The 25154-nt window shown below is 40.1% G+C and overlaps 1 protein-coding gene across 5 annotated transcripts in view; it reads left to right on the plus strand.

Annotated features, from left to right (window-relative positions):
• fgd5b (FYVE, RhoGEF and PH domain containing 5b) overlaps positions 1-22609 on the plus strand; it is a 30355-nt gene extending 7746 nt beyond the window's left edge. The window contains exons 1-21 of one of the 5 annotated variants that reach the window (XM_020607906.1): positions 2569-2734; positions 3623-6221; positions 9984-10137; positions 10624-10682; positions 10779-10809; positions 11151-11302; positions 11473-11629; positions 12746-12836; positions 12968-13018; positions 13554-13612; positions 14888-14959; positions 15185-15253; positions 17051-17134; positions 17376-17455; positions 17692-17791; positions 17987-18124; positions 18275-18377; positions 19140-19276; positions 19391-19516; positions 19685-19836; positions 20729-22609. In XM_020607906.1, coding sequence (XP_020463562.1) covers positions 2725-2734; positions 3623-6221; positions 9984-10137; positions 10624-10682; positions 10779-10809; positions 11151-11302; positions 11473-11629; positions 12746-12836; positions 12968-13018; positions 13554-13612; positions 14888-14959; positions 15185-15253; positions 17051-17134; positions 17376-17455; positions 17692-17791; positions 17987-18124; positions 18275-18377; positions 19140-19276; positions 19391-19516; positions 19685-19836; positions 20729-20765 — 4461 coding nt within the window. In that variant the 5' untranslated portion in view covers positions 2569-2724 and the 3' untranslated portion in view covers positions 20766-22609. Of the gene's footprint in view, positions 1-2568; positions 2735-3622; positions 6222-9983; positions 10138-10623; positions 10683-10778; positions 10810-11150; positions 11303-11472; positions 11630-12745; positions 12837-12967; positions 13019-13553; positions 13613-14887; positions 14960-15184; positions 15254-17050; positions 17135-17375; positions 17456-17691; positions 17792-17986; positions 18125-18274; positions 18378-19139; positions 19277-19390; positions 19517-19684 lie in introns of those variants that run through there. The other 4 variants (XM_020607904.1, XM_020607907.1, XM_020607905.1 and 1 more) reach the window with 4 other exon arrangements.
• Positions 22610-25154: the final 2545 nt, after the last annotated feature.

The raw sequence follows: 25154 nt of genomic DNA on the forward strand, positions 1-25154 counted from the left end.
ATGCAAACAGGAGACACACAGACAGGGACGGACCTCACGGTTCAGGCTGCACGACCTGAACCGTTGTTCTAATCAAACATTCTGACATTGTTCAACACTGCTACTGTATACAGGCAATGCATCATGGCTGTATACACGTGTACTACATGTCTGACACAAACCAAACCAAGAGAGCTGCTTTAAGATAATAAGTCCTGTATTATGAATGATAAGTCAACAAATCCTTTTTAAAAGACAAAAACCAACAAGTCTTTCATCCTACTAACAAGTATGGATCCTCTAGCCAAAACCTTTAACTCATTTTGTGCTGTAGAGCTCCACTGTTGTCTAAAACGACTTAAACACACTAATTAACCACACTGTTGCACTGAGTGAATGATCATTTATTACAATAAACATGGACGCTGTAGTTTATTACAGCTTTTTCCCCACATATACGTTCCTGTGGCTCTAAATTCTCAGTAGAGCAATAACTGCTTATTACTCTGCCTATGATAATAAAACATTCTATTTACTCCAGTTTAAGTAACATTTAAGCTGTTTTAAGAAACTACTAAGGCTCTTTTTCCAGAGGTGGGTGGAGTATCGACAACTGTGCTCAAGAAAAAACACAAACGTAATTAGAAGCCATGAAAAGTATTGCAATACCAAGACAGTATCCACTGAAAAGATATGATTTAAAAAAAAGGATATGATTAAAAATTGAGCATATATTTGTATCTATGGTCAATTTGTGATCATAATTTTTTTATCATTTGTTGAATGCTAACAGATCAAAAGTCCTCATCTTTTAGGTGTGACCATAAAACTCCCATTGGGTTACATTCATTTTTTACACAAGTACATGCCAAACCCTCCTTGTGTAACTGGAAGTGTTTGCAGCTGCGTAGCTTGTGTAGAGACTGAAAGAGCTCTAAGATCAGGGTTGGGTCAAAGGTTAGGGTTAGTCTTCATGAAGGGTTAGAGATGGTATAGTCCTGCTAAGTAGCAAAATCAAGGATGTGTGTGTGTGGTGTGTGGGGATATACCTTCATTCAGCAACATGTTTTCATATCAGCCGTGATTGTCACATGATCTGCCATTATTCAATAACACCATTGAGCCCACCTCCCTCCCCTTTATTGACTCAATATGAAAAAACAATTACTGCACCAACAAAATGGGGGTCAAAGGTGCAGCCACATAATGTTTTCCAATGAGCCAAACACTGTTAGTGACAGCACTGTTTATAGTCTCAGTGGGAACAACACATTTTGATTTAAGTTTTGTGTTTTTCCAAGCTGTGTCAGGGTTTGTGTTAAACCATTTATTAATGCAGTAAAGTATCGAGGAACCCATCACATACGACATGTATGCAATTGCACACCAGTGACTGTGGACTAATGTAGCTAAGATTTCCTCACTGTGGACTGACTGTGGTAGATGTGGATTGACTTTTGATCAAAAGACATGAACATTCATTATTGTGTTGCCTCATCAACACAGAAATGTCTCTGCATGGAGCTTGAGTTCTATAGAGAGAATCATTATACTTTGGTGTCTATTTAATCAGCCTCTGTTATGATAATTTGTAAGGTATTATCTGTAACCCAAGGATGTGTTATGATAATTTGTAAGGTATTATCTCTAACCCTAACCCAAGGATTACACCTCATCATGTGCCTGTTTTATGTTCTGCAAAAGAGACATTTGTACATGTGAGGTCAGCCCATTTACAAATGCAGGTGTTGCTATGTGCTGGGTTTGGAGTCAAAACAGAATTTGACTCCCTTTTTGTGATTTTTTGTGCTGTTATACAGATATTTTTAGTTTAATAAATCTCCCCCAGCTGACCACAATTCAAGAGTAAAAATAGCTGCCCTTACCTCACTGCCAGTGAGTCACAGTTAATGCATTGAGGGGTTAAATTTGAGCATGATATCCATAAGCACAGCTAAGGATGTGAAGCTGGGTTGTGCAGGAAACAGGGAGAACAATTTCCTGTTATGTAGAAAAGAGCCTGTTGTACATGAATAAGGCAGTCAGATGAGTGTGTAGGCAAACAGATTTGGTATCATGAACAGTAATACAGAGAAATATGGTTTAGATAGATAGATAGATAGATAGATAGATAGATAGATAGATAGATAGATAGATAGATAAACAGACACTTTTCACAACCTGGCAACTCTAAACTCTAACAGCTTATAATTGATCTATAAATCATCTATTTTATAATCTTTCTTTTGTCATTTGACTAGAATTTAGAAACCCTTTAGAAACCCGTGCCTTATTAGAAATCGGTAGCATTACTTTCGTTATTTTCTGTTTGCAAAAGTTGTTAATGACAAGAAATGGACAGGATGTATTTAATCACAGATCGTTCACATCCTTTGCTGCTTTAGTTACAGCAACGTTAACTGTCGATATTAACATTGGTCTCCATTAACATTTTCAGCTCTTGACACACTGGACCTGCTGCTTCGTTACTGCCCTTGTATGAGGGATCCTCTGGTGTAATGCGGAGCGGTGTGAGCCTCTCCATTTGGTTTCCAGTCGCGTCCTGCGCGCTGTAGGACGCACAAACGACCAGCTGAGCAGCGATAGACAGGGCTGTGTTCGGCCAGAGTCACTCTGTGTTTGCACAGTTCAACAGAGTTTAGTGCGGGTTCCGTTTTTAATAAAATAAACGTGTATCGAAGCTGCTTCTGCAGACGAGATGTTGGAGGCAATCGCTTCGCCAAAATGAACGCTGGTGAGATGATTTATTTTTAAGGACCAGGGTGGTTTTAAAGACCTATGTTGTGTGTTCAATATTTAATATACAGTATTTTGAGAAAGTGCGCCGGGCTTGGCAGAGAAAGTCAGAAAGGGAAACAGAGTTTTAGTTGTTGTAATTTTCTTTTTTTCATCTCGTACATTAGTTTTAGTAAACGGTGAATCCAGCGGTAGCAGACGGATGTGAAGCAAATATTAACGCAGTGTTGCTTGGTGTCAGAGGGAGGTGTAGTGGAGATACATTATTAACTTTACATGCTATTGTTATAATATAGAAAGTTTAGCGGTATGTACTGTTGCCCAAACTGAACTCCTTTTGGCATAACACATTATACCAAAAAACTTGAAGGCACTGCATTGGTGAGGTTAATTTGCATGTCACGCTTGATTCCTTCATTTCATGTCCTTCTCAGAAAGTGATCATATGTTTTGTATAACTGAAATGTGTTAATATACACAAATTGCATTTGTTATTCTTTGGCCATTGTCCTTTACTGCATTTACAGCATTACCCTAAAAGTAGTGAAGGCAGCCTGAGAGGGGATTCTCTCACTTGAATTACAGGAAGTGAGTCAGAGAAATCCCTTAGATTTTTTTGTATTATGTTCTCAAAGGGTGTAAAAGCATTCTGTATAAATTAAGTTTGGCTGGATTAGTTCTTTAACAAATATGTGACACAATTTGTGAAGAAAATAGTCAAAGTGAGACCATGACCCTGATCAGTTGATCAAAATGTGACAATGACAACTTTATTGTCTCAAGTTAGCATTTTTGAGCAGCTGTAGGTCACACAGACACAATAGAAATGACAAAGCTATTTTAAAGCACATAATCTTACAGTTTCCTTTTCCTGTTGTTGTTTCAGACTGCACCAAGCCTTCTGTTGCTCCAAAGCCAAGATTTGTTTGTCACACCAGCCTGAGCCCGCCATCCCCTCTCATGCCTACAGGCAGGGGTTCCAAACCATCTATTGCCCCGAAACCTAAAGTCACACCAGAGATTAATGACAACCAAGGAAGATGCAGTAATGGCAGCTTACTGACCTTGGATGGTGAGGCTGATGAAGAGCACGAGGCGGAGAATGGTCTAAACAAAGTGATTACAGCAGAGGACCAGTTCAACACCTACATCTTCAAATCACCACAAAAATATTTACACAATGTGTCACAAAGGCCAGAAGACATAAAGGTGACAGAAGAGGAAAAGGAAGAGGAAGAAGGCATGATTCTGAAGATGGATGAGGACTGGAGATTAACTGACAGTGCCCTGACAGAAGAGGACTCCCTGGAAACACTGTGGGTCAGTGATGCTGGACTCATGGCTGACTCCGAGGAGGTGGTGAAAATGATTGACACAGACCTGATGGAGGACATGGACACTGACGGTTGTGATGCAGGCGAGGCACTGGCTGACACAGATGGCCTCTCAGTGGGCAATATTTCTGTTAACAACATTGATGAGGAGGCCGGTTGCAATTCAGCTGAAAAGCGAGATGTGAAGGAGAGGCAGAAAAAGTTCCCAATCAAGGAGCATGAAGCAGGTGACTGCACAGCAGATGATTTATCTGAGTCTCTCACAGAGGAACCTGCTGTCCCCATTAGTGAAAACATGAAGCACACTAATACACAGGTTTTTCCAACAGATGGAGAGGACAAAGACGAGGAATCTGCTCCTGATTGTGGCATCACTTGTAACATCCTGAAGTTGGGGTGTGGCCATAAAATTAAGGAAAAGGGCGGAAACAGAATACAGAATATTAGTTTCTATGACTTTATCCCTGAAGACCAGAAACTGATCAGTGATACAACCAAGGGACATGTTGCCTTAGAGGACAATCCAACTCATGAGCCTTATTATGTTTCCTCAGAGGACATTATTAACAGAGATATGATGTCAAGGACTGAAAAAGCTCATGGACTAGCAGAGAGCCCACAAACACCACACATGGTTTCATCTGTAAACAGCAGTGAAATGTCAGATCAGAATTATGACAAAACGGCAGAAAATGGACAAATAAAATGTGTTTCTTCTGAGGATTATGTGAAAATTGGTAACAGTGATGAGTACGGCAGCAACAGTGGTGATGAGAACAAGGTGAGAACATGCCAAAAAAGGATGTCCTTCAAAAAGGACGATCACAAAGCTCATGGAGCAGAGGCCTTGTTGAATCATTTTGACTACCAGCCAAGGTTCAGGCTGGTGTCCATCTCTGTGCCAACAGACACTGACACCTCGCTGACCTCTTCTCTCTCAGAAAGCCACCTGCTTTTCCCAAATAACTCGAATGTCTTCAGAGATGACCTAGAGGGTCACATCATGCCTATTCTGGATGACACCACTGATACAGAGCATGACAGTAGTGATGAGCATGTTTATGAGGAGCCAAGGCCCAGTTTAGAGGGTGACAATATTTTTCCTTCTGACAGGAAGTTCATGGGGATGCAGTCACGCTCATTGTCACACCGCATTAATAACCTTGAGACGGGAGTTCAGTTTGTCCAGAAGCCGTACATGAGTGGATTCGGACAACCTGCACTAAGCAGCAGCCCCATGTTAAGCTCAGTGCAACATAAGAGCTACTTCAAACCCCACTATTTGTCTTTGTATCCCCGCTCCCTCTCCATGGAAGGACAGGACACGCCTCTGTGCATCTACAGAGACAGGGAAGGATCTCCAAGACACAGAGGTGCCATTTGTTCATCTGGAAGCTTCTCCAGGTGCTCACCTCTCTCTTCCAGTGGCCTGTCCACTCCAACATCTGTGGTGGATATCCCTCCTCCGTTTGAGCTGGCCTGCATCACCAAGAGGCCCATCACAAAGAGTTCCCCCTCACTTCTAATTGAGGAAGATTCATCAGAAAAAAACAGGACAAAGAAATCCTCTATTAAGCGCTTCCTGATGTTGAAATTTAGGAGGAAAACAGAAAACAAGCCTGCGGATGTTAACCCATCCTCTTCTAAGGCCACAGCAGCGTCCAGCCACCACATGACTAGCAGACAGTTGGATTTAGATAGACACAGCATGAGTAGCTCTCCACATCTCAACTCACGCTTTGCTCGAAAACCTCAAGTTTCATCAGAGCAGGCCTCCACCTTCTTGTTCTACAAAGAAAGCAAAAGAAAGGGGAACTCTGTGGCCTTCCTCAATCGCAGTGTCATCCGAGTGGAGTCCTTTGAGGACCGCTCCCGTGTACCTTTCACACCTCTTCCCCTGACCAAGCCTCGCTCCATTTCCTTCCCCAACACCGATACCTCTGATTATGAGAATGTCCCCGCCATCAGCTCAGACTATGAGAACCTCCGGGTCCCACAGCAAAGGCCTGTTTGTCAGGGACCTTTCACAGACTTCTTTGACCGTCCCAATCGAGTGCTGTCTTCTGCCAATGAGACCGATGGTTATGTGGACATGAGCAGCCTCCCTGGTTTTGAAAGTAAAACTCAGTTGTCTGAACAGGAAACAGAAAGGTATGTAAACAAAACCAAGAATCTACAGCCATGCTAGTGGCTCTGTGTGGCTGCAATTAGGAACAGCAGTTCTTTGAGTTGAATGCTAGCATCACCATGCAATTATCACCACAGTGACAATGCTCATGCTGATGTTTGGCAGACATCATGTTTACCATGGCCACCCCCATTTTAGTTTATAATGTTAGCATGCTAACATTTGCTAATTAATGCTAAACGCAAAGTATGGCATTGATCATAATCTAAAGCACTGGACAAATCAAACTTTTTATATGATGATGATGCTAGAAAAAGTATCTAATATACATACTATATGTATCATCAAACTCAGGATGATTCATCACCTGGGGCTCATGAGTGTCTGTACCAGATTTCAAATCAAACCATGCAATAGTTTTTGAGATATTTCAGTCTGGATCAAAGTGATGGACAAAGCCATGCCGCTAGCGTGGCTGAAACTTGTGTGCATTCATGGATATTGACGCTGCTGGACATAATATTAGTAATCCTTGTCACCTTTTGGGCCAAGCACAGGTGTTTTTTTTTTATTGCTGCTTGGCCACTGTGTGAGTTTAACAATGCCCTCGAGGAGGAGGATTTATAACTGTTTATTATGTTGAGTCCCCAGGCACTGTGATCACAGCAGACATGGACCTGGTGTTCAGTAGTATAGGGGAAAGTGCAGGACAGTAACATCCCTCTTGTGTTGCAGTGCAATACAAATGTGTTGCGTTTGGGTGTTGTTAGGGTGTGTTAGAAGGGATAACGCTGTCAGAAGTGGTGGTCTGTTCAGATCTAAGTGAACACAGGATGGTTTCACTCATAAATCATCTCTTTAGGTGCAGAAATGGCCACTTGTGTTGTTGTTGTAGAGCTTCTCGCCTCCCAGGCGTGATGTTGTTTGTTGGTATGATCAGCCATGCTGTGCTGATATTAACCCATCCCCCTGCATTCCTGTTTACTGTGCTTATATCATACTGGCAGCTCAGGATGATTAATAGTCAGAGCATTTTGGAGTCATTGCTCTTCTCTAGCCAGTCAGAAACAACAGGCTGAGATACAATCTCAGTATGGTCTGTAGTCAGCAGTTGTTCACTGCAGTGCTTCCCTCTCATCATGTTCAAACACTTTGGTGCATGTCCAAGCAAAACTGAGCAACAAAGGCTGTAAAATACCAATTTTGTTGAAATGGATGGCAAAATTGGTTTGAAACCAAAACGTAATGTTTTGTATTACTTCAAAGTTCTAGAGGCAGATACACAGTGCATTAAAAGATACAAGTCTTCATTCTGTCCTCGACTCCACCATCTTGTGGGTTCAGTCCCAATGACGACTAAGTCCCCTGTCTGCCTGTTACAAATGAGTGAGTGTTTGTACACATCAATTTAATCTTGGGCTTGTCCATATTCTGTAGTGTATGATATTTGTTTTTTTCATTTAAGTTAATCATGTTCTTTTTGAATATGAACAGGTAAATACCAGCCTGCACAGATTTAATGGATTCATAGTAAACATAACTGTGGTGGTTTCCGGCATAATACGCGTGCCAAATGTATACATGCAAACAGTTGACATGCTGTGACGACCCCTAATGGGAACAGCCAAGTGTAGTAGTAGTAGTAGTAGTAGTAGTAGTAGTAGAAGGTTTTATTGTTAGGTTGTTTCCAAAGCATGATAACAGACGTGTGAATCAATGATGACTTTAGCTTCTGTCTGAATTCAAATTGGTGTGTATGGAATGTGAACTTGCTACCATTTGCTTCCCCTGCTGAATTATTAATTTCCGCAATATAAATGTTACTAATGCAACTGGAGAAGCAAAAGTTATGTGTAAAATTTGTGTTTTTTTGTTCAAGTAATTTATATTGCACCTCATTTCTATTGAGTGCCATTGTTTTGTCATTAATGCAGTGTATATCTTGTTACTCCATACAATATAACCTTGGTCTTGATTCAGTAAAATCTGAATGGTACCAGTCTGCCTATAGTATGGTTGCAGTACAAATTTGGGCAGGTGAGATTTCAGAGTTTAGGAACACTGGAGATGCCTCTTTTAGCATTAAGGGTGTATCATCTTTATATCATTGTTTAAAATACGCGGTTGAAAAAGTTACATTCCCAGGTATAAGAATGTCAGCTTTCTGTGCTAATAGTAAACAAAGACACTAGTATGATTGGTTCAAGCAGCCCCTGATATCTCATCCAAAGTTTGATCCGGTGAGCAGTAATGGGCCATGCAGCATTAATGTGTGCAATGCAGAGATCTGAACAGCTCACATATGTTGTTCATATGTAGCTCATTTGCATCTCAGTGGGGTTAACTCCATTGCTGCTTGGAGGGAAACATGCGAGCACCATTGGCAAGCCAATTGGTCACAAAGAGGACTACCGCAACACTACTGTAACTTAAGGATGTGTTTTTATTTGCATAGTTTACACTCCTCACTGAGCGGCATCCATTAGCATATTCATTTGGGCTCCCTGCAGAAGAGAATCTTGTAGTATAAAATACCGACATTCGTCCCTGGTTGGGTACAGTTGTCACCACAGGCCTTTCATGATCAGTTTATTGGTTTGTGTAGACCGGAAATGTTTTATCTATTCACATCTGTCTCTAACACTGAATACAGTGCATTTATTATAGTGATATTTCAATGTAGTGGACCATAAAGATGATGAAACTCATCAGATTTATTTTCATATGAATGAATGCAGTTAACATAAAACTACTACGTCACATTTGTGATAAAAACTGAAAAAAATTGAAATGCGGACTAGAGCACTGGTTCCCAACATGTGGGGTGAGACCTCCTAGTGGGTCTCAAGATAAATGTGTGGTTGAAGTGCTCACCAGTGTCCACGCTAAGGCTACAACCTGTGACGGGGGGCCGGAACAACTGGACCAGACCAACCATATATTGTAGCTGAGTCCTTTTGTTATGGTTTAGTCCCCCTCACCAGGAGGGTGAGAGATAACTGAGGTAGGACTCATGAGTGCAGATCCAGGTGCTAGTAATAAAAAGGTGGTTTAATGGTGGCCTCACAAAAAGGAACAGTCAATGAATACATACAACCAGTGTCGGACAGAGATGGTTGAGGAGACCAGGACGAGCAGATGAGTAGACAGAACAATGGCAGGAACCAGGAGAGTTAGAGGACTAGGACAGACAGGTGAGTAAACAGAACAACCAGGAGGATTAGCAAACGACGTCAGGGAAGCAGAGTAGCGAACGAAAAAAAAAAGAAATCAACAGATCAGGAACTGTCAGCGTTGAAATAAATTACGCATCGCTAAACGCATGGACAAAAAAACATATGCAGGTATGTCTACAGGTAATTCGGTATAATGCTCTGGCGAAGATGGAGCATCTGCCAGAGGTTTAAATAAGGAGAAAGGTAATCACAGGAATGCACCCCAGCTGTGCACACCGACAAACGAGTCACTCATTACCGAATGCAACACAGCTGAGGTGCCGATCCCGCAGGTCAAGAAAGAGAAAGGAGGAAGAGAGGCAGGCCATGCCGAGCAGACCTTACACCTTTGGAGTTTTAGATAAATGTTTGATTTGTTGAATCAGTTTTGAATTATTCCAAATGATAAATTACTCTTTTGGATAATCTGTTTTCTAATCTATTACTCAGATAGCCTATACAACTCAATTGTGTGTTGCTCAACATTTATACTTATTTAATTCATGTTTTAGTAATTTGTGTGTATGTATGGTTCATTTTACTGACATGTCCACCCTTCTTTCTTCCCAGTGCCTATACAGAAGCCTACAATGTGTGCTCGGTGGCTATTGGTCCACAGACTGGTTCAGTGGGTGATGTTGTTGGAGAAACGGTGAGTGAAGAAGACCAAGGATGCACCTCGGATGAAGAAGACAAGGGTGCAGACAGCAGTTATGACAGACAGGTTAGTAATGACAAATGTGTGTTGAGTTTGTGTAGAAATTGAAAAAAATATTTTTATAGTGTGTAGAAACATGTCAATATGCTTATTAAAATTTCAGATGCTGTATATGGAATGTTACCCACTATCCTTTAAAGTTTTACTTAATGTGTTTTATTTTGTACCATCACTTTGAATGAGCAGGTGTCAGCCTTTACCAAACAACAAATATGAAGACGTGTTTGGAGAACAGATCACAGCAAAGTGTAAAAAGTGTATTGTTTTTCACCTTGGGCAATTGCTAAAATTGCCCTCACAAGCCAGAATTGTAATGCAGGTTAATGGAGGTTAATGGCCTGCTACAAGGCTGTCCTCATTATTTAGAATTTGATTGCTACTTGGAGATGATGTGGAGAGGAAAGTCAGCTATATTTGCTGAACTGGTGCCAAAATGCTTTAGCTCCTCCTAACTCTGGACCTATTACTAGTAAATAATATTGTTATTTACAGCCTGATGGTCGATCCAGAGCCTTTTACATCGCAAAAGAACTGGTTGATACAGAGAGACTGTAAGTTAAATGTAAATTCATTATGAAGCATCACTGCCTATTTGTCAGACCTACTCAAGTTATTAGTAAAATGTGTATCTATTTCCCTGATCACAGGCATGTGAAAGCCCTCAAGCTTCTTCAGGATGTGAGTATATTCTTATTAAATTTACTAATGCAATGAATGTGTTCAGATATTCTCTGTAGAACTGGAGCTGCAGAGTTATGTTCATGATTTATTTAGATTTATTGTTCCTGTGTGGGGATTAAACCAGTGACTTAGACTGCCACTGCTCCAGTGTTTGAAGGGATGATGAAGCTTCTTGATATAACAGCTCATGTACTCCCTGCTGTCAGATATTATCTTGCTATACTACTGCAGTGGGAGTGGAGGAAAAATGGGAAGAAAGTGCAGACTTGAGTGGAATTGTAAGTTTGAACATAAGTATAAAACCTAATCGTTCTTCCACCCTTTTTCCGGTGTACCAGGACTTTCGGGAGGCAGTGGGGGCAGCCGTTGGGGATGAGGGGGAACCTGTATTGGAAGAAGAACGGCTTCGAGAGATTCTCAGTGAGCTGCCCGATGTTTACACCCTGCACCGCCGAATACTCACCGAGCTGGAGAATCGAATCCGACACTGGTGGGACGTGTACACAGCACACATCCATGCACACATATGCTATAACTACAAGGAATGAACTGGCTTCTTCAAGTACACACATTAATACAGCTCAGAAATCATTAAAAATAACCTGAAGACTGGTGAATGCTGCTCTTCCTTCATCCTCACCCCTCTGTCTTTCCAATTAGGGAAGAGAGCCAGAGGATCGCAGACATCTTCCTGTCTAGAAAAGCAGAGTTCTTGGTTTTTACCACTTATATTGGCCACTATGACCGAAGTATGAGCCTGCTGGAGGACAGCTGCCAAACTTCACCTGCCTTTGCAGCCATCGTTCACCAGTTTGAGGTCAGACCAACAGTGTATTTCTAACACATAACACAAAACGCATAATACAGTCCATAAAAATCAGCATTTAAAACCATGCCAAACTTTTCTGAAACCTCAGTTTTAAAGTCAAAACTGCACACACAAGCCACAAACGAAGAGATATCTGAGAATTACATGCATCTGATGGGAAAGAACTAGCAAAATGAGCAAAAGGCAAACAGCTAAGTGAATAAAAGTAATAATTTTAATTTAAAATGCAACACTGTGTTCTTTGCTGTTAAAAGAAGCTGTCATGACTCTCCAAGGAAAACTATAAACATTATAGCCACTCAGAACAACAATTAAACACTAAACAGCGTTTTAAAAACAGGGGAATCCTAAAATTAATGCAGGTTGCATTGAACATGATGATATGTTTAAAGTTCATCAGGGAGAATGTACCATCTGTTCACTATCCACAGTTTTATTTATAACCAAATATTATCCACCCTGCTGCCTTGTACACAGCTTGGCTGAGATCAATGGTAAGATTAGTGTGTTGTTTCTTTTTTTGTTAGTTTCCACAGGGTGGCACGGACGATTACACCCTTTTGTAAAAGTCTAGCTGGACTGTAGCGGGAAACCCAGTGGCACTATATAGCTGCATCTCATTTATGAACAAAGGAGTTTTCAATATTTTTTCTGCCTTTTATAGACCACGGAGGAGAGGAGTTGGCAGGAAGTCTTTGCAGAGCTGGGCAGTTTGTCTGATTTAAGAGCGCTCATGTTTAAAAGTCCTTCTCCTAAGCACTTTGTGTATTAATGTCAGTGCAGTAAACTTCTGAATTACACCTGCCTAAGGACCAAAAAAATTAAAACTCCAGGTAAAATACAGTATTACACACATACACTGCTGACCAACGATCTGTGTTGTTGGCCTTTGTTCACTCCCAAAGTATGACTGATGGTTCCTTTCAAAAGTCTTAAGTTGTTGTACGGTTTGATGTTGTCAGTACAATTTTCAGTTTCTCTGTCAGTGTTTTTACAGAACCCTTGGTTGGCCAAGGTTCATGTGAATTTCTCCTGTAAATCTGGCCCTAAGCAATGGGAATAATCGAAATAAATGTTGAATTTGCATTTGTTTCTTTGCCTCAGCAGCAGAGTCCAGCTAGGGAAAAAGTGTCTCTCAGACATCAGCTCCTGCAGGTCATTGTACGTGTGGCTCAGTATCGCATGCTCCTCACCGGTGAGTCAAAAAAAAATGAGATTCACTTTAATATGGACACAGTATTTCCTCTGAATAAAAAAATAATTGACTCATAGTGGTAGTTGTCTTGACTCCCTGAAGACAATCATTTTTCTTCATTCCTCTTATAGATTACCTGAACAACCTGTCCCCAGATTCCAAGGAATATGAAGACACCCAAGGTACAGTAAGCAAACAGCAATCTCAGTGTTTTATTTATTTAAACTTTATTCTTCCAGGGGAAATCCCAGTGATTTCTACAACCTTTTTGTCAAGGGAGACCTGGCCAGAGGCTGCTCACTCTTCTCTCTGTTGCTCACAGGAGGGCCTTACTGGCCTCCGTTTGTGGCTGTGTATTTACAGGGAATTTATTCATGCTCATTTTGCATGCTGAGATGGCCGTGAGAGCACTGATATAGATTTCTTTGTTTGCGGTGCTAACCCGCCAGGCAGCCATTTAATTTCTTTCCTGTGTGACAAACGTAACGTGTAATTCACGAGAAGGCGAGTTGCAGCAGCATTATCTCTTACTGTACCTCCGATACGAGAGTCCAGGCTTGTAGGCAGGTCCTGATTCATTTTTGACTTTTATGTTAGGTGACTTTCCACATAGAAACAAGGAGAAAAGAAATATCTCATCAAATATGCAAGCAATATAAAAATGTATTGGGAATGTGTTCACTTCTAAACATGTAGTGTCCTTCCTGTATTTTTTAGCTGCTGTGGTGATAGTGTCTGACATTGCTGATCAAGTAAATGACAGCGTAAAACATGGGGTAAGTGTCACATATGTACTGTAACTCTTGAGCCCAACAAAGAAACATTTTCAGTGAGAATTTCTATCTTATTTTACACTGAACACACAGACATTAAAACACATATCTGCAAAATCAACTCAACCAACTACTTCCAACAATATGAATGATTTCTGTGCAATAAAAGTCTCTGATTAATAGTCTTACTCCACACGTTTATGTATACTGAAGTCATTATAATGTTAAGATCATCCCTGCTCAGTCATCCACCCAAAGTTTAGGCCTAAAAAGATTATTCAAGAAGGAAGGTTAATTACTTCCTGATTAAATGAAGAGTCACAGATTTGATTTTACACTGGAAGAAATATAAAAACAACAGTAGGAAATATATATGTAAATCATACTCTTTACTCAGAGTTGAATCTGCTATCAGGAGACCAAACTTTGTGAAACTCAAAGATCAGTGAAAATCAGTCTGTTTTTCCAATTTAGCTAATTAATTTATGATCCCCTGACTTTTCCTCTACCACCACCGGCAGCTAAGATTTTCAATTCCAGGGAAATATCTTAACATCAACTTGATAGATTGGCACATAATGTTCAATGTACAGACCTTCATAGCTCTCAGATGATGAATCTTACAATAATGACTGTGGTAATCACTTCTCTTGATTTGATTAACTGATCAACAACTATTGGATGGATTACTGTAAAAGAATTATTACAGCTTTGGTACAATTCAATTAACTAAATGTTTACAGGGTATTCTAGTAATCTGATAACATCAGAATCTGTTTAATGTTTTGGTTTAACACCAAAACCCTATTAAATTGTTAAATTAACTTTATTCCCATCAGGAATTTCTCTAAATTGTTCTTAGTGTGAATTAGCAGATGCTAATGCTAGCACACTCAGTTGAGATGTTGGTGACTATACATTCTAAACATGATCATATCAGCATTGTCACTGTGAGCATGTTAGCATTCTAACGTAGCCCATAGCTTGAACAACTGCTGTACCTGAATTGTGTTTTTTTTTGGCTGCTAGCATAGTAGTTTTAGTTAAACTGCAAATGATAATGAATAATCTAGCTTTTTCTAAAGAAAACAACAATACATGACATGTCTGTCTGATTCAAGTGATAACTCTTTCTAAATGGTGTCATTATAATACCCAAGTAGAAGAAAACAGTCAGAGGTTTACAGGAAATGACCAGTAATATGCTTTCATCGTTTCTCTTAGTTTGTCATTGCATTTTCTCCCTGTGTTTCTGTTCGTTCTCTCTTTGTGTCCCAGGAGAACTTACTGCGCCTGGTCAACATAGAGTACAGTGTTCATGGCCAGCAGGACCTGCTGCAGCCTGGCAGGGTACGACTCTGATAACGGCATTGTTTCTGTCCAAAAGCTTGCCAGCCCTCCCTGTCTGCCCTGCACCACCCGCGTTGCCCTTTAACCAAAAATTCAGCCAGGAATCCTCAGTCAACCTGATTTTGGAAAAATGTTCATTACTCCCTGCATCTTGTTTGTGTCATAATCACATGATTTGTGAGAAGTTCTGTTTGATTTACTTCTGTGTATATGAATTTTTATCAGGTGTTTGTGAAGGAGGTCACACTGATGAAGGGCAGCAGGAAGAGCCGACAGCCCCGCCATCTGTTTTTGGTAAATGCTTTTTCCTGTTTTACAGTATTAATACATAGACACCATCTTTATATTTGTTTCAGCATGAAAGTACAGTAGGCTCATAATAAATAAAATAATGTAGAAGCAAGGTAGCTGAATCTAACTGATCTAAATGAATTGACAATATAATTTAGATCATTCTTCACGGCCACAGCCAGGTCAGCACAATATAATTCATTTCATAAAGACACAGTTGAAAAAGTGTCGAATTAGAGAGACAAACTGCAGTAAACATTCAGTTTGTGAATTCATATCACAGAGATGGCTCCAAAATGTAATTAAGAGAGGTTAGAAAATTAAATGCCTTTTCAAATTATCCATCGAGTACCATCAAAGCACATTGCCTTTCCCTCCTGTGATGTTTTTGAAATTTGTGATCTGGGCCCGACACTAAAAAAGCTCATAAATGTCTCTTCTGGACAAATGTTGGTAATCATTTCTGCATAACTTTTATCCTGCCGGTTTATCCACCCAGACCCCGATCACATGTTATTAGCTGTTATTAATGTTGGAGACAGCATATAGTCATAAAACAAGTCTGCAGGAACTGGCAGTTTTCTGAATAAGGTGCTGAGACACACAGGGACAGCGAGTAAAATCATCCACTGGAAAAATAATATAGAGATTTGTGATGTTATGTGATATCAACTTTCATATCTATTTACTGAAGTGTCTCATTTGTGTGCCATTGTAAAAATCTAGGTTAAGGGCTGTAAATTTTTTGATCCCCCCCCAGACCCGTTTTAGGACATATACCAATACCACCAATTTTTATATGTAGCTGAACTTTATATTCAAGTTTTGTGTTTACTATTTGAGGTGTAAGTCAACCAGCAGAGAGACTTGTTCTGTGTAGTGTGTAGTTTCTTAGGGAGAGACTGAGCGTATGTGTTTGTTGTGTGTGAGCAGGTAAATGTACAGATTGTGTTTATGTTTAGTGGCTATAAATGTGCACCCTCCTATTGAGATTAAGACAAAAATGCACAATGTGTCAGTTGTGAAAGAAGTACTCAGATTGTTTACTTAAATAAAAGTAATACCACAGTATAAAAATACTCTTTCAAAATGTAATGCCTATGTAAAAGTACAAAAGCATTGGCATCAAAATATACTTAAAGTACCAAACGTAAGAGTACTCACTATGCAGTATAGCATATTTCACATTAATGTATGTTATGTTATTAGATTATAATTTTTGATGCATTATTTTGTACATCACATTTAATATTGCAACTGGTAAAGGTGAAGCTCAGTTGAACTACCTTATATGCTTATAATTTGAAGTACTGCAGGGTATTTTGTGAATTTCGCGCCAGGGTCAATAAAGTCAGATGATTATGTTGTATTTTGTATAGTTAATCTGATTTTGAAAAATAACTAGTAACTAAGTTTATCAAATAAATGTAGTGGAGTAAAAATATATTAGTCTTTAAAATGTCGTGAAGTCAAAGTATGTGTGAAGTAACAGAAAATGAAAATACTCTAGTACAGGTATTTCAAAACTGTAGTTAAGAGCAGTACTTGAGTAAATGTACTTTGTTACTTTCCACCTCTGCAGTGTGTTGCAAATTAAGTGCTTGAATTCACTTTGTGGGAAGTCAAGGTTTGCTTAGCTTAGAGCGCCACCTACTGGAGAAGCTCTGCATAGCTGGGCAGCTGACTGTACATACTGTATATTTTATTTTATCTTCTAATGTGCCTTCTTATTATCATTTACTGAAGATTTGTTTATTCTGCATGTTCACTTTAAATTGTGAATGTTTTCTGTATTGTCAGATGAATGATGTGTTGCTCTACACCTACCCTCAGCAGGATGGAAAATACAGGCTGAAGAACACTCTGTCACTCACTGGGTTGAAGGTCTGAGTCTTTCATTAAGTCTCACTGATTGTCAGTCAGTCTAATTCCTCACCACTATTTTCACTTTATTATATATAGTTTATTACATCAAAATGCCTCAGAACTTTATTTGTAATGTTGCAAAATGTTGTTGTGAGTCTTGGATGATCCCCCAGCTGTCAGATCACCCCAACCTGTTACTTCTTTCCCTCTTTTTGTCTTTCTGATGTTGGATTTATGATATTACTGATTAATCACCCAGGTCAGTAAACCCATCATTGAAGATGTTCAAAATGTTCTGAAGATCGAAGGAAATTACATTTCCATCAGTTTGTCTGCAAGGTGGGTCACACTGGGCTGTGTCCTGTTAAATCATTAACAACTAATAATGGCAATGATGAGAAATGTCCTCATAGTCATTGAAGTAATTGCTAAAACCTAAACTTGTAAAATGCTTACTCATGCAGGTGATGCTTGGCATATTGATGTTGAAGATTTTTGTATGGTTTCACAAAAAAACCTGTAAAATCTTCATTATTATAATGGTGGAGTGAGTTTGTGTATTTATTTTTTTGCAGTTCTTTCATTGAAAGAGAGGACTGGTTTTACACTCTAAACCGCACAGTGACTGAACACACAAGAGGAATGACAGCAGGATTCAACAGCTGCTCAGGAGAGGTGAGCAAACTCTGCCTCTGTGTTCATCTGTTATATCATGACTTCATGGCATTTTCTTCAGTTGTGCTTATCCTCACCAACCAGAACGAGACCAGTGTTACACCTCAGTCTCCCCACTGTGATAAAGTGTGTGTGTGTGTGTGTGTGTGTGTGTGTGTGTGTGTGTGTGTGTGTGTGTGTGTGTGTGTGTTCCAGGCCAGAGATCATCCATCTTTGTCTCTGGGGGAGAAGGCTCCCACACTTGTTCCAGTCTCACAAGTGATGATGTGTATGAACTGCACATCAGATTTCAGCCTCACTCTTCGCAGACACCACTGCCATGGCTGCGGGAGAGTGAGTCACTCATAGATTAAAAAAAACTGTGCTATGTGATACTTTAATATCCGACCAACATAATGTAACTAATTGAGCTTTTGACTAGAGCACCGTGTGCTTGAATGTGTTTTCATTGTGCCTGTGGTGCTTGTATGTTCCCTGACACAGATTGTCTGTCGGAGCTGCTCCAGGAACAGATACCCACTAAAATATATGAAAGACCGCATGGCTAAAGTGTGTGATCACTGTTACAACGAACTAAAGAAGAGAGGTGGGAAAATTCTGCCTGATTGCATCTGTTTGTGTTCCTACCAGCCCACATATGTCAGTGATGCTATTGTTCTTATAACAGATAGGGGCAGTTTAGTTACCCTTAACTAGTCAGCTATAGCACTGATTATTAGCAGAGGGAGACCCAGTGTCAGGCTGAGTTAAATAGGTGTGTTTCCATTGGAGAGTTCCTGGTACTGTTCATTCCCAGGAATTAATGTCCAAGAACGTTCCATTGGGTAAAAGTTTCTTGAGTGCATTGTGATTTCATTTCATTAGCAGGGCCGAAGTCCCAGGGAAATTAAATAAGTTAGCATTTCAAAAGCATGGCAGCCAGCAGTGAATGCTGTATATAAAACGCAGTGCAGTTTTTGACCAATCAGTAGCATTCAGCACTGCCGGCCTCCCCTGACAGTTCTTGGACCTTCACAAAGGACTACTCCTTGTCAAGGGACTTGTTAGGGGATGGAAATATGTCATAGAACTAAATTTAGATGGTGGTTCATCCAGTGGAAATGCAGGCATAGGAACTAAGTTCTGAAAAATGTTCTAGTTCCCTGGGGAGAGTAAAGGGGATTTTTTTGGATCTTAAAATATGATCTTTGTCCAGTAACACATTGCTCAGAAATGTTTATTTTAAAAGTCACTGATGTAAGACATCAGTATTGAACAATTAAACTGCTATGCTCTGCTGTCAGTGTGATAGTTAGAGATTTATGTTTTGTTTTTGCTGTGGATTAAGAGCAACTGTGTTTCTCTGCAGCGCTGGATGTGTCTGCAGTGACAGGTAAAAATAGCCCTCGTCTAAACCGCTCCAGTCGCCCTCTTTCTGCTGTGTTCCAAAACATTCATCCACCCAACATTTGGAGACATCGGAAAGGCACTGCCTCCTTCAGCCAGGTACACCTGTGCCATGCACCTCCCTGCCCTTGCAGAGGAACTATGTTTACCACACAGTGCAAATTAATATAGAGTTGATCATGTGGATGACAGCTATGCCATACTGTTGTGCAGGTGACAGTCTCAGAGGAAGGCTCCATTAGTGGCAGCCTGCAGCGCAGCAAGAAGAGCAAGAGGAACTGGAAGAGAATGTGGTTCCTCCTAAAAGACAAGGTGCTTTACACCTACCGGGCCCAAGAGGTGAGGGGAAACATGCACTCCCCTTTAACCTGAACAAAACATATTCACATTCAAACAGACCAGTGAGGAGGCATCACCGAGGGTTTTGGTGCAAAAAAAGCAACCCATAGCTACATTTCTGATCCTTATAATGCATTTCTTGTTCCCTTACAAATTTTTTGTTTGTAGGAGACAGTAGCATCAGAGAGTTTGCCTCTCTTGGGTTTCACAGTGAAGCTGCCTGACAAGCAAGAGGAAGAGGAAGGCAGCATCTTCCAGCTTTACCACAAAAGCACTTTGTATTACACGTTTAAAGCTGAGGACAATTACACAGCCCAGAGGTGGGAAGCATGCCGCTTATTGTACCTGATAGCTACTTTAAAAATTCAAATTTAAAATAGTCTGCCAGCTCAAGGACTATTACTGTAGTGTGGTTATTGGAGGCTAAAAGAGACTCACCATAACCTGGTGCCACAATCTTTGCCAGTGTGAATGACTCACATAGCTACTATTGACAAGTTGTTCCTAGCTGGAAACAACAGAGAAAAGAAAAACAAAAATGTTTTATAACTTTCACATTACTCAGTGAGTTCCAAAGGGTTTATTGGGCCCATGATCGGAAGGTTTTCTTTGACCCACAGACGTGGATGTAATGCTTCATCTGAAGAGGAATCCTGAGCAAATCTGGAGTTTGAGCATTTTTTTCTGAACAACATAAAGGTGTAGACAGAGAGGTTTGTTAAAACTTACTCTTCTATGACAAATCGTCATTATTAAAATTTAAGAGGACACTATAAAATTAGACAGCATTCAGAGACCGCAAACCTCCTGCAAAGCAAATAATTGTCCCCACAGTGCTAGTCCACAAAGAAGCAATATTTCCATGGTAGTTTGAGGCTCATAATATGATTTCCTCACCATGAAAACCCAGTCATAGCATATGGAATCACACTGATATCATTATTAGTTTGAAAGTTATTCAAGAATAATGATATTTCAGTAATGGTGGTTTTCTTCAGGATGTAGCTCAGACACCTACTGAATCAACAGAGTTTCAGCTAGAAATCAATATTAGTTTTTCAAGTCTATAGCTTTATTTGTCTTAGTCGAGTTATATGGGGAACAAACGAACCAACAAATGCTGGTAGTTTTTAGGCAACACAGACAAAAAGGACTCTTTTAGCACAACTGCAGTTTATGCTGTTTTTCCTAATCTAATATCTCCTTACACAGGTGGGTAAATGCCATGGAGGAAGCCACAGTTTTATAGGATCAGCTACTCTGGTGGGTTTCTGAAAATAAGCCTGCTGCTTTTCCTTAGCTACAAAGAGACAGTGAAACCAAAAAAGGAAATATTTGATTATGTCTGCAAGTTGTAACTTTCTTGGCTGGACTGAAGAAAAGAAGACACCATGTTCTTTGAGCAGGGGACATGATCACCTACTTTGTCAACCTCCAGTGTCCCCTGCCTGCTGTTGCAGCTGGTGTGATCCTAAGAGCCACGAGAGGCATTGGCCCAGATACCTGCCAACGCGGAACTGGCGTGGCCTGTATTTTCCCAAGCAGCTGATCAGCGACATTCTTCCAAATCATGTGGAAGTTTTCAAGACGGCATGAAGAAACTGTGTCAATGACAGAACAAAAACATATGTAGTTTTACTTTTGTTTCCAGCTGATAAAATAGTAACAGATTTAACCTTGTCCAAATCTGGAATGGCCTCAGTTAAAAATTATACCTTCATTTCAACATGTTACTGGATTGAATACATCTCTATGACTAATACTTTGAAGCACAGTCTGAATATAATGAATGAGTAATTTTATACATATAGACATGTCTGTAGCTTTGCCATGTACTGTATTGTTGGAGACAATACTGCCAGTGAATAAATAGTTCTTATGCTTTTTTGCACTGATATAGAGGAATGAACCTGAAAAAGAGATATGACTGTACTTTTATCTTAAAGACCAAAAGCTTCATCTACTGTACATTACTTACTTGATTTACTTAACATAATTTTTTACTGGGAAAATGTGGACAAGTATGCAGATTTACATACCTATGAAAAGTATAATGTAAATTCATTTGTGCATAAAGACACATCCAGTTGTGCACAGATTCTGTTGCCCTGGACTGAACCACTAAACCACCAAACACTGATCTCACTGAAGAGTCAGTGTCTTGGACTTTGTACTGTACTTAATGATGTATTTAGTTTATTTCTAACATTTATTTTAAAGTCAAGTAAAGTGCAGTGTTTTCTCTTTATCCACTAGGTGGCAGTTGAGCTAAGCATTAAAGTACAGCAGGCTGTAATTGACTTGTCACCTTATCCTGGCTGATACAGCTTGGTACATACATTTAAAAGGGAAACTTTCCCCTGTGCTGCTCACTCCACTTGTAGCACCCTCTGTCATGGTAGTGTCAACATGTAGTCCATATATGGCCTGTTCAGATGAAACACCCAGATGGCAGGTGTTTCAGAGCTGCTCAGGAAGACACCGTGATTGGAGTGACACACAGATCGGTGAGCTGTGTGGTCAAAGTAAGGCCAAGCCTGCTCTGCTTCTCATCTCCCCCTGAGGCTTTGTGACCCAGAATAATATCAGCCAAAAAGTTTGCTTTCTAGGGCTGCTGAAAAGTTGCAGACACCTCGTCCTACATAGAGGACAGATCATTCATCACTCTGCTCACCCTCTTTAGCCCCAGTTCTATTTTCTGTCTGTTCTAGCCTCAGAGCTTTCATGTTTGTATTTTTACCTTACTTCTCCTTGTGATTTTTTTTGTTTGTTTGTTTCAAGAAAAGGAAAAGGGGAATCACTGTGCTGTGCTAGTTGAAGAGTAAACAAGACTTAAACTCAAATGTCCAGTTGAGCTTTTAATGATTCTCTGTGTGCTAATTGATTTAAAATACAAGTGATGGAAGCTTGCTGTGGGATTGATGGTGGACAGAGGGATGTGTTTTTTACACCAGGGCAACAACTGTGTCATAATCCAAGCTTACTTCCATATCACCGCAGGCAGGAGCAATGCAGAGAGAAGCAAATAATCAATTGTACTCACACAGCCTACTCACTGAGGTTTGATACATTCAGCTCTGTTATGTGCACTCAGCCTAAGGAATCATTAAAAAATGATGCTAAAAATCCTGTATGTTTTCTGAGGCAAACTTCTTTATCTGTGGCCTTTTTAACTACCCATAATGCACTGACAACAGCATTGTATCAACAACAGTTGTTTTAATGACAAACAAGCTTTCTGGCCGGTTTCGGTTTTCGTCTGAGGCGGCAATGCAGTGTTTGTGTTTTGATGTCGTGAGTTACAACAGCATGCCTTCTTATCTTTCTTGTGTGGGCAGAAGATTTTCAAGGGGAAATGGAAAGATTTTTTTTTTACATAACAGCTGAAGATTTAAATAAGATTACTAAGAAAAGGGGAAATAGGGGGGAAATGGTAATAACCACATGATACTGACTTGAGAGTTCTGGGTTAGCCCCTTGTCGTGTGTTTCATAGCACCCTTCAGATATGAGATGAGGAGAGAGAGAGAGAAAAACCATGATGCGGAGAGGCTGGAAAAACAGAGGCATGCACGCTTACTGTATGTCCCACTTAGCAAACTCTTTGCAGCCCACACTGCCAAGTCAATGTTACACCTATTCCACCTCCCCTAAAGCTTTAAATAGCCCACTCTCTCTCAACAGGACAAACAGTGAAAACACAGCCTTCAGTACAATGTAACATTTACCATCCCTGCCGCCTAAAGATGGAGCCTGCATCGTCAGGAACTATCTAGACAGAGACATAAAGTCACGGCCAAAAATATTGGCACCCCTGCATGTCTGTCAGATAGCGCATCACTTCTTGGAGAAAATTAGTGCATTCACACATTCTTGTCATTTCATTTTGTCCAAAGGGTGTGCTAGCAAATATTAACCTGAGGGTGTCAATAATTTAGCCCAGTCCATTTTTGGAGATCTGTGTGGAATGTATCAGATTTGGCTTTTTTTTTCAGTTTTTTTGTGTTGGTCCAATGCAAACAAAAGAAGTAAACATAGGAATACCAGAGATGGCTGCAACAGTTTTCTGGGAGAAGTGGTGCATTATCCTACAGAAATGCAGGGGGGCCCACATTTTGGTCATGACTGTATAAACATGTTGGTATGGCCAGCAGCTATAGCTTACATTAGTTTAGCATAAAGGCTGTTGATGCTAATAAAGATTGCTTCTGGTTGGGGGAAAAACTGAGAAAAATGCTTGCTTGTCTACAGCTCAGGAGACAAAGTTATGATTCTCATTTCAGTTTCTGTTTTGTCTGATGTGTTTCTGAAAGTAGGTGAGACAGGACAAAGAGCAACAGGAGTCATTCTTGGAACATAAGTGGAGATACCTTGCCAAACTTGACTCAGTGTTAATAATTGATTTATTTATTTATTTACTCCTTTTGAGAAGAAAATGAGCAACACTAAAGCAACATGTAAGTCTATGTACAATCCCAGATCAGAAAAGGTTGGGACAGTATGTAAAATAAAAACTGAAACAGCAAATAATGATTTGTAAATCGTCTGTGTCCTGTATGACATTGAAAACAATACAGCAGCACATTATTTGATGTGATACATTAGTTTTGTTCAAAATAAATACTCACTTCAATTCTGATGTCTGCAACACATTCCAAAAAAGGTTGGGACAGTGAAGCGTTTACCACGGTGTGATGTTGCCGTTCCTTTTCGCAACACTTAAAAGACGTTTCGGGCCTGAGGACACCAAGTGATTAAGTATATCAGGTGTAATGTTGCCACATTCCTCCTGCAAACAAGTCTTAAGGTGCACAGAAGTCCTGGGTTGTCAATGATCTAATTTGTGTTTCAAAATGCGCCACACATTCTCTACTGGGGACAGGTCGGGACTGCAGGCAGTGCCCTTGACCTTTACACACTGAAATCCCTCCAGACTTCTTGAATTTTTTAAATCATGTTCTGCACCGTAGAGGGTGACATATCCAAATCTTTTCCTATCTCTCTTTGAGGAACATTTTTAAACATTTCAATAATTTTCTTATGCGTATGTTGGCAAACTGGTGGTCCTCGGCCCATCTTTGCTCCTAAAGGGCTCGACCTTTCCTGGATGCCAAATATTGTACCAAATCTTGATTGCAACAAGGCATCACATAAAATGATGCTGTATTGTTTTCGTTGTCATACGGGACACAGATGATTTACACATCACTGTTTTCAGTTTTAATTTAGATTTTACATACTATCCCAATTTTTTTCTGATTTGGGGTTGTACTTTATATTGATTGATATTTATAGATTGTCGTGAGCACTGGGTTGGTAGGAAATGATGAGAGAGCTGCTCTATTTTTGGCAGCATCTTTGCATTTTGGCAGAGCCACAGGAAGCACCATGCAACCGGCAGGACAACACAATAATGCAACAAGAGGGCAGGGCAAGAATTCCAGGTAAAAATAACTACACAAGACTCATCAAATACGATAGAGGCTGAAATAATAAACAGGTACACTGCCGCGGCACACAGAACAAAAAAGAGCATAGCAGAACTGTGTGAACAACACCATTGAAGAAACGCTTTCTGATTTCTCTGCTTAAGATCAAAAAGAGGCGCAAAAGTTTAGAAAATCTGAGTTATTTTAAAG

This window comes from Monopterus albus, unplaced genomic scaffold, assembly GCF_001952655.1.
Source record: "Monopterus albus unplaced genomic scaffold, M_albus_1.0 scaffold89.1, whole genome shotgun sequence".
NCBI lineage: Eukaryota > Metazoa > Chordata > Actinopteri > Synbranchiformes > Synbranchidae > Monopterus > Monopterus albus.